Source organism: Diabrotica virgifera, chromosome 7 (assembly GCF_917563875.1).
Source record: "Diabrotica virgifera virgifera chromosome 7, PGI_DIABVI_V3a".
Classification (NCBI taxonomy): domain Eukaryota; kingdom Metazoa; phylum Arthropoda; class Insecta; order Coleoptera; family Chrysomelidae; genus Diabrotica; species Diabrotica virgifera.
The window spans coordinates 110,670,839-110,681,111 of record NC_065449.1 but is presented as its reverse complement, the minus strand read 5'-3'; the positions used below and the strand labels follow the sequence as shown (position 1 = coordinate 110,681,111).

General features: G+C 31.9%; 1 protein-coding gene across 4 annotated transcripts in view; it reads right to left on the bottom strand.

The window, feature by feature from the left end:
* Positions 1 to 5,332: 5,332 nt before the first annotated feature.
* LOC114331004 (coiled-coil domain-containing protein 102A) overlaps positions 5,333 to 10,273 on the bottom strand; it is a 129,887-nt gene continuing 124,946 nt past the window's right edge. For all 4 annotated transcript variants that reach the window (XR_003652568.2, XM_028280458.2, XM_028280456.2 and 1 more), the window contains one exon: positions 5,333 to 5,589. Coding sequence is in view for 3 of the 4 variants with exons in the window: in XM_028280457.2 (XP_028136258.1) it covers positions 5,499 to 5,589 (91 nt within the window). In the remaining variant the exon portion in view is untranslated. The remainder of the gene's footprint in view (positions 5,590 to 10,273) is intronic.

The following is a 10,273-nucleotide window of genomic DNA, read 5'->3' as shown; positions in this document are numbered from 1 at the left end:
TACAGTAAACAATACACCCCTAGAGAGAGTACAGAAAATATGCTACCTGGGCTGCAACATTAAGGATACTTGGGATCATAGCTACGAAATAAAAACTCGTATTGAAAAAGCCAGAAGCTCTTTAACAGTCTTAAGAAAGTTCTCTGCAACTTGTCTTTAAGTATCAATATACGCATAAGAATTCTTAGATGTTACGTCTTTAGTGTCCTCCTATACGGAGTTGAAAGCTGGAGCCTGACAGAAGATGCCATAAAACGGTTAGAGGCGTTTGAAATGTGGTGTTACCGACGTATGTTGAGGGTCTCATATATACACCACACAACTAATATAACTATTCTCCAGAGGCTAGGAAAAGACAAAGAAATAATTAACACCGTAAAGAACAGAAAATTGGCTTACTTCGGTCACATTATGCGTAATGAAAAATACCGACTGCTGCAGTTGATTCTACAAGGCAAGATTGAGGGCAGGAGAGGCCCTGGACGTAGACGTATATCCTGGCTGGCCAATCTTAGGAAGTGGACTGGTCTAATGTCAACTGATCTATTTCGAGCTGCCGTAAATAGAATACGATGGGTCAATGTGGTCGCCAACATCTCCAGAAGATAGGCACTTTTAGAAGAAGAAGAAATGGTCGATACATACAAATACCTAGGAACCTGGATTTTATAGAATAATGACAAAACAACAAACAACAGAAATAAGGACCAGGATAGAAATAGCAAGAAGTGCGTTTGTAAAAATGAAAACAGTTTTCTGCAACAAAGACCTTGGATTGGAACTGACAGTAGGAGCTTTGAGATGCTACGTGTTCTCGATACAGCAATATGGACTTAAAAGTTGAACATTAAAGCAAGAACATATAAATAAGCTACAGTCATTTGAAATGTGGTGTTACAGAAGGATGCCTAGAATAGCATGGACACAGAAGAAAACGAACACGGAAGTATTGCGAGAATTTGGCAAATAATGCGAAATAATGTACACAATAAAAATAAGAAATTTATAATATCTGGGACACGTAATGAAGAGACAGCGATATGAAATGCTAAGACTGATATTACAGGAAAAGATAAGAGGCAGCATGAGTATTGGAAGAACGGAAGTGTCATGGTTGAAGAATTTTTAAGGAACTGGTTTAAATGCAGTTCTGTAGAACTCTTCAGCGCAGCGGTAGATAGAGTAAAGAGAATGATGATGATATCAAAACCACCGCACCGATTGGTAGACGGCACTTAAAGAAGAAGAAGCAAAATCGCAGAATAAAGTTAAAACATTTAAAAATACCTTTTGACGATAATGGGAGATATTTATTGGACAAAACTATATTTAGTCACATTATATTAAATTTTTTAGAAGTTATTGAATGACTTATTCAGATATTCATGGTTGTATTTTATGTATTCTTATACTAACATTATTTTTTAACATAAGAAATGCTGATCTTTTGTTTATTATTCCAATTGTAAAAACAAACTATTTAGGTACAAAATAACACAATATGTATAATAATTCCAACTATGAAATTATTAAAGGACTAAACTAAAGGAAGTGATTCATAGGATAGGTACCGATATTTTTTATGGCTAAGTCGGGATCGTAAACATGGGTAATAATACCTATTGTAAAATTTTAAGTGAATGCAGTCCGACAAATCCCATTGTGAAAATGTGAATAAGCAAATAACTGTAGGTAGGAGGTACATATCTTATTTACAATTCACAAAAATTTATTGAAACAGTTATTCTTACGTTTCATAATTTCCGAGATGTTTAAATATCCACAATGTTAGACTTTCTTGTATTTGTTTATATTTAAATAAATTTTTAGGCCTGGATCCCGCGTGCCAAAAAAAAGTTGATTAATAACATGCTGAACATTTGTTAATAGCTTAACGGTGTTTAGTCGGACAAACTTTGATGTATGGGAACACTGGAACAGGGGAAGTTTTAATTGTGAAACTTATCATCCTGACAAGTTTATGATTGTGAAAACTAGCAGGGTGTTTTTTAAGTTTATTTAGTAGGTAGCAAACTTTACATAATATATGAAAAAAAATTGTCCCTCAACCTTTACCGAAAGTATACTTTTTCTGACCTGATTGTAGGGAGCAAAGTCGTACTTTTCCTGCAAAAAGTAAGAAAACCATGTATTTAAACGAATATAGATGTATGCTTCACAAAATCAGTATGGTACATTCCATGTCAAATCACTCAGGCAAAAAATTTTGGATCTCCGATTTGTCTGAAAATTGGTATATAGCTTCTGCGGGACGTAAACATAAGATATTTAAAGTCAAAAAATCTTCTTCTTCTTTTTTCTCAAAATGTTATTTTATGCGATTTTACAGTGATTTGGTGTTTATTTAAACAAATTTGCATTTTCTGTCGTAAAGTATCAATGAAAAACATAATATTTTAATAGAAAGGACTCAAAAATGTCATTATATGGTATTATAACAAGTTATTTTGAATCAAAACAAGTTTTTGATCAAATTTTATAGTGTAAAATACGTTAAAATACCGGTTTTTACATTTTCCTCCATTTCCAAAATACATCATCATCAATTTGGCTGAAAATTTGCCCACGGATAGCCAAAAGATAGGACTTTAAGTGGTTAAAAGGATTTGAATTATATTACAATACCAAAATAGTTACATGCAGTAATATCAGATTCAAAAGTATATATTAGTCCAGTCGGGATAGCATTTGACCTTGAATGCCGAGCTGCCCAAAATTTTATTTTTCTGATCTTTAGGAGAGTCAATAGTAGCCTAAATTTAAATCACGAATGAATTCTTCTGTTACGTTAGCCGCCATCTTGATTTTAAAGGAGAACCTGTTTTGCTCAATATCTCCGCCATTTTTAACTTTTCGACAAAAATGGGAGGACCTGAAATTGTTCCAAATAAATCGTATTTACAATTATTACAATTTCTTTTTAACAATTTTTGTCGTGAGGTCGATATTTTTGAGTTAATTGTACTTACGGTAGAAGCCTATATTTTTGACTATAATATTGCATGTGCCTTTTCTGGTATTGTAATATAATTCAAATCCTTCTCATCACCTAAAGTTTCATGCTTTGTCTATCTGTTGGCAAATTTTCAGCCAAATCGATTATGATGTATTTTGGGAATGGATAAAAATGTAAAAAACGGTATTCTAACGTTTTCTACGCTATAAAATTTGATCAAAAGCTTGTTTTGAATCAAAGTAACTTGTTATAATGCCTTATAATGTTTTCCATTGATATGGAAAATCAATATATCAAAAATATTATGTTTTCCATTGATACTTTACGATTAAAAAATGCAAATTTGTATAAATTAACATCAAATCACTGTAAAATCGCATAAAATAACATTTTGAGAAAAAAATAAGAAGATTTTTTGACCTTAAATATCTTATTTTTACGTCCCGCAGAAGCTATATACCAATTTCCAGACAAATCGGAGGTCCAAAATTTTTTTTGCTCCAAAATTGAGTGATTTGAAATGGAATGACCCGTATATAAAAGTAAATTTATGATTTAAATCTCGTAGCTCGAACAAGTTCTAATTTAAATCTCGTAACTTTTACTTCCCATTTCAACTAAGTACGTTGTATTTAAAATTTCTAGGCGTGAAATTTGTAGACGAGACTGTGAAGTTGATTTTGTAGACGAAAACGGCCAAATGTAAAATGATTTAAAAGTCTGCACTTTTTACGCGTTTTAATATTACGGCAACACTGCCTGGCTCGGGAATTACCGTATGGATACCTATTGGAGTATAAAGATGGACTGGGTTTGTATGAATCTGCTATCGGCTCAGGATTGTTAGAAATTTTTAGGTGATATATTTTTTTTCTACAAATCTTTTATTTGCAAACTATGTCAAGTATATATTTCATAATTCATTACGTCACATATCACCTAAGTTTAAATTTGAAAGATATACTCCTCTAACTCTATCAGAAATCGATGGCTCGGGATAACTGTTTTGTCTAATGGACTGACTTTGTACGAAGGATGTATATATATATATATATATATATATATATATATATATATATATATATATATATATATATATATATATATATATATATATATATATATATATATATATATATATATATATATATATATTTTATTAATGCTATTTCCCTTGACCAAAATACCTTCCACAATATCCAATAAAGCTTCTTGAAATATCACTTCACTGTAGACGTTGAATAAGAGTGGTGAAAGTATGCACCCTTGTCGAACTCCTCTAAGTATACTTACTTCCTCTGTCAGTTTTCCTTCGACTCTTACTCTTGCTTTCTGATTTTGATACAGATTCGATATAATTTGTAGATCTCTACTATCTATGTTTTTGGTCTTAAGAATACTTAAAAGCTTTTCATGTTGAACTCTGTCAAAAGCTTTTTTAAAATCAAGCATATATGTCCTGATTCATATCCAGACATCGTTCTGTCAGAACATTGACTCCGAATAATGCTTCTCTAGTTCCTAGACCCTTTCTAAAACCCATCTGTGAATGACTTATTTCTTGTTCTAATTTCACGTGGATTCTGTTATGTATGATTTTAAGGAAGGTTTTCAATGTGTGGCTCATTAATGCAATTGTCCGATAGTCATTGCAATCTTTAGCATTTGTGATTTTTGGAATCGTTACAAAAGTTGAGAGAAGCCATTCTTTGGGTATGTGTCCCGTCTTGTATATGGAGTTAAAAAGGTCTACCAGGACATCAATATTATCTTCATCAATTATCTTCAATAGTTCAATTGGTATTTCATCGGGTCCTGGAGCTTTTCTACCTTGTATGTTTTATGGCATAAATAACTTCCTCTTTCATTATTTCTGGTCCCGTGGTTTCTCCGTCAACTTCTAATTGTTCTACTTTTTGGTCATAAAATAGGTGTTCAATGTATTCTTTCCATCCACGTAATTTCTCTTGCGTTTCAGTTATAGTGGTACCATCTGCATTTGTTAATATCCCGATTGGTTTGTTACGATTTCCTGAAATCATTTCTTTAACCTTCTAATGGGTGTTGAAAGTGTCATACCTTGCCTCACATTCCTCAATTTCTTGACATTTAATAGACATCTACGTTTCCTTAGCTTGTTTTATTTTCTGTTTTATTTGTTTATTAATTTCTTGATATTTAATTTTATCTTTGTTTTTATGTATTCTTCTTTCGTCCATCTTTTCGAGAATTTCTTGTGTCATCTATTCTTGTTTGGCAGCTTTTGTAAATGTTAATGTTTTCCAGCTAATAATCTGAATCAAAACTGAATAGTCTGAAAATTCATGCATAGAAGATTACCAAAAGAACAATGTAAAGAAATAAATTATATATTTTCAAATATACAAAGATAATTAGGTTTCAGATTTGTACAAGTAAAAAAATAATAAATAAGTTAACATATACATACACGTGGTTTTATTGTTTTCTTCCTAAGAAGTGAAGTAGTTACCGGATTTGAAAAAAAATACAATACAATTTTCTACATAAATTCATTAGCCTCGTCGTCGCTACCTTCCTCTAGATTTGTCCCTCGATGAGCTAACAAACTCGAGGAACTGCAGTTACGTAACCTACACAATAAAAAATAGTAAAGAAAAAAACAAATTTATTTGTTATAAAATATAAATTATCGAGTCTATATATAGTAAGCGCCACGCTAGTAGACACATGAGTACCTAATTTCTAGGCGTTTGCTAATCCGGCCCGTTCTCACCTGTGACTTTCATGTCTGTCATGTCATGTCATCATGTGACTGGCATGAAACTATTGAAAATAATTGTTTTTCATACAAAAAATACATTAATTAAAACTATTTTGTTACTCTGCTTTAAAAAAACTGTATTCAAACACAAACAATATTACAATACTTTATAACTTTTACAACTTTAATACAATGACAACTATAAACTTCAAATATAGCTGTTCTATAAAATATCAACTTTCTATGTTTATATTGGTCTCTATACATTTTCTGACGTTCTAGATTCTAGACGTCACTAGACATAAAAGTAAACAGTGCAACAAGTGAAGGGTCCAGGACTGCATTACCTCAAAGTACCTGTGTGTCTAGTAATGTGGCGGTTACTGTATAATATTCATATAAAATTGTACGCCGTGAATAAATAGAAATTTCCTGCCATAGGTTAGGACAGGGAGTACACATTGATTGAAAACTTTGCTTTTCAGACATATGGGAGTATCAGACTTCAATATGTACTTTAAATTTTAAAATTCCCAGGTAAGACATATTCTTCTTCAAATCCCTGTGTTTGATTGCCTCCGAATCCTATCTTGTTTCCCAAATATTATTTACTTATAACTAGTTACTTCGAACAGCTGTCACAGGAAATTGAAATTAGATGTGGGGTAAGACTGTGATGGGTCTACCCCAAAATCCCGACAGCCACAATCCCGACGGCCAAAATCCCGACACGCCAGAATCCCGACAGGCCAAAATCCCGACAGGCCAGAATCCCGACAGGTTTGATAAGTTTCTTTTTAACATATAATTACATGTATTTCTTGTTTTTTTTTGTGTTTATGGTCATCTGTTTTTTATTTTTTGTTACTAAACAAAAGTATTTACCATTTAATATGAACTAATTTTCTAAATAAAATTTCTAACATGGATATATGAGTTAAATTATTTTTTTTTTGCCAATATATAGTCCAATAATGTAAGTATATAGTCTGGACTGATTATGGAGAATAGGCCATTTTTGGGAAAAGTTATTTACCAGCAATTTTATTGCTGGAATCGAAGCTTATGATTATACACTCCTGGCCAAAAAAATCGGGACACCTTAAAAATGGTTCATTTTTGATGTCTCGAATCTACTAAACCTGTTGTCCGATTTTAGTGATTTTTTTAATATGCCTTATTCTCTAAGAATATGGATGTAGTAATAGTGTTGCTGAACAGGTAAATGTCATTGTATACCGGGTGCAACAATAATACTGAGTTTTTTCCTGAAAGTTCGTAACACCCTGTGGAATATTTTAGCATTTAAAAAATATTGAAATTAAAACTCAATTGTAGCCTTAGCCTGTCTTAACATTCTGCTTTTTGACTCATTCACTTATGTTGGATAGTGAAAAAGTTAGGTACTTTGACAACTAGCCATGTTCTTCATCAATACAGGGTGTTTCTAAATAAGTGCGACAAATTCTAAGGAGTAATTCTGCATGAAAAAATAATGACCGTTTGATTTATAAACATATGTTTGCAAATACTTCGTTTCCGAGATACCGGATGTTAAATTTATTCTTACACACTGACGATTTATTTATTGCTCTAAAACCGGTTGAGCTATGCAAATGAAATTTGGCGAGTTTTAAGAGGAAGTTATTCTGCATTTTTACATACAATTATGTATTTTATATTTACCATTGGGGTGCATACGGGTCATGTTACCCGGTCGTATTACCTGTATGCACGCCAATGGCGAATGTAAAATTTTTAGTTGTATGTATGTCAAAAAATGTTAAATAACTACCACTTAAAACCTACCAAATTTCATTTGCATATCGCAACCGGTTTTAGAGCAATAAATAAATCGTCAGTTTGTAAGAAAAAATTCAACATCCCGTATATCGGAAACGAAACATTTGTGGACATATGTTTATAAAGCAAACTGTCATTATGTTTTCATGCAGAATTGACCCTTAAAGTTTGTCGCACGTATTTAGAAACACCATGTATTGATGAAGAACATGGCTAGTTGTCAAAGTACCTAAGTTTTTCATTATCCAACATAAGTGAATGAGTCAAAAAGCAGAATGTTAAGAAAGGCTAAGGCTACAATTGAGTTTTAATTTCAATCTTTTTTAAATGCTAGAATATTCGACAGGGTGTTACGAACTTTCAGGAAAAAACACAGTGTTATTGTAACACCCGGTATACAATGATATTTACCTGTTCAGCAACACTGTTACTACATCCGTATTCTCAAAGAATAAGGCTATAACATATTAAAAAAATCACTAAAATCGGACAACAGGTTTAGGAGATTCGAGACATCAAAAATTACCCATTTCTAAGGTGTCCCGATTTTTTTGGCCAAGAGTGTATAAATTACTAATATAGGTATACAAAGTCCGCAGATAGTGTGCTACTTTTTTTATTAACAAAATGGCGCCCCCAAATCATGTTTTTTTCAATTTTTGCTCCATAACTCCGAACATTTTAACTTTACACCAAAAGTACCCCAATAAAAATTCACCGAAATTAAATTCTGCATAAAGACATGTTTTTTCCAATCTGCTCCAACGAAAATTTTCCTCGGAAAATGCGGGTTCTCCCAACAAAATGTTTAAATTTTAAATAAAGTTTTAGATAAGTAATTATCTACCAATAATTAAATAACTCGGTGACATAAAAGCTTTCTTGGTTTAGATTATAGTTCCAGAAGTCGGTGAAAATTAAACGAATATTTTAGCAACAATTCAATTGTTAATTAATAATTTACTGTCGCAATAATAACCAAAATAATTAGGATACACTGATCAAACTTTGAAATCTTATAAAGATGAGATGCATATTTAATATTTTGTCGACAAAATATAAATTTTTAACTTTTTTGAATAATCTTAAAATGTTAAAAAAAATAGTTATAAACAAATTAACGTTTCTCAGAAAGTTTTTATTATATTCTAATTTTAAAAAATAGGTAAAATGCGTATTTCAAAGATCTTGAAAATGAATGATTTAAAACTTTTTTGCAACCATTTACAAAAAAGTTATGAAACGGCAAAGTAAACATACGATTACTAGGTTGTAATTTTTTTAAATTCTTTCAAAGCGTAAAAGTGAGCTTAAAGTACAAGCTAATTACTTACAAAAAATATCGATTATTAGTTTAATGGTTATATTTTAATTAAAGATTATAATTTTTTTTTTGTAATTTACACGCGCGAAAGTAGACTAATACAGTACCGTAGCTAAAATTTTCACTCGAAGCGACGACCGCCGCGCGACGTTAATAAATAAAATAATTATGTATTATAACCCGTCCACATACACAACTCGCGCGAGTTTAAAGATTGTCAGTCGCTTCGAGTGAACATTTTATCTCCGGCTCTATATCAAGCCTACTTTCGCGCTAAAAATTACAAAAAAAAAACATTTTTAATCTTTGATTAAAATATAACCATTGAACTAATGTTTGATATTTTTTCAGAGTAATTAGTTTGTACCATAAACTCACTTTTAAGCTTTGAAACAATTAAAACAAATTATAAACAACGGAGTAATCGTATGTTTACTTTGCTGTTTCATTATTTTTTTGCAAATGGTTGGAAAAAAATTTAAAGCATTCATTTTCAAGACCTTTGAAATACGCATTTTAAGTATTTTTCACAATTATAATATAATAAACAATTTCTGAGAAATGTTAATTTGTTTATAACTATTTTTTTAACATTTAAAGATTATGCAAAAAATTAAAAATTTATATTTTGTCGACAAAATATTAAATAGGCATCACAACTTTATAATCTTTCTAAGTTTGATCAATGTCTCATGATTCTTCTTCTTCTACGGCACTACAGCCCAAATTAACCCTTGGCCTCCTTTGTTTTTGCCTCCACCCTTGCCTGTCTGTGGCTGCTCTTCTCCATACACGGACTCCTAAAAGGGATTGTGCGTCGCTGTTTACTGTGTCTTCCCAGCGCTTTCGTGGCTTCCCAACCGGTCTCTTTCCTTGCATTCTAGCATTCAGTGCTCGTTTTGGTAGCCTATCCCCACCCATTCTTATCACATGTCCGGCCCATTGCAATCTTTGTATTCTAATGAAGTCTGACAGGGGCGTTTCCTTATAAAGTTGATAAAGCTCGTTGTTGTATCGACTTCTGAAGATTCCGTTTTCCCTCACAGGTCCTAGTATTCTCCGAAGTACTTTCCTTTCGAATGTGTCGAGTTTGTTTTTGGATGTTTCTTTCAGGACCCAGGCTTCACTGCCATAGCATGTTATTGGTCGAATTAAGGTTTTATAGATTCTCCTCTTTGTATTTCGGTGGACACTTTTAGACCGAAATATATGGGAGAGGGCAAAATAAGCTCTGTTTGTCTGCGTTATTCTCTTCCATATTTCTCCATCTTCTGATCCGTCGGCATATATTTCTATTCCCAGGTATGTAAACTTTTCAACCGTTTCAATGTCTCATGATTATTTTGTTGTTATTGCGACTGTAAATTGTTAATTAACAATTGAATTGTGGCTAAAATATTCGTTTAATTTTCACCGGCTTCTGAAG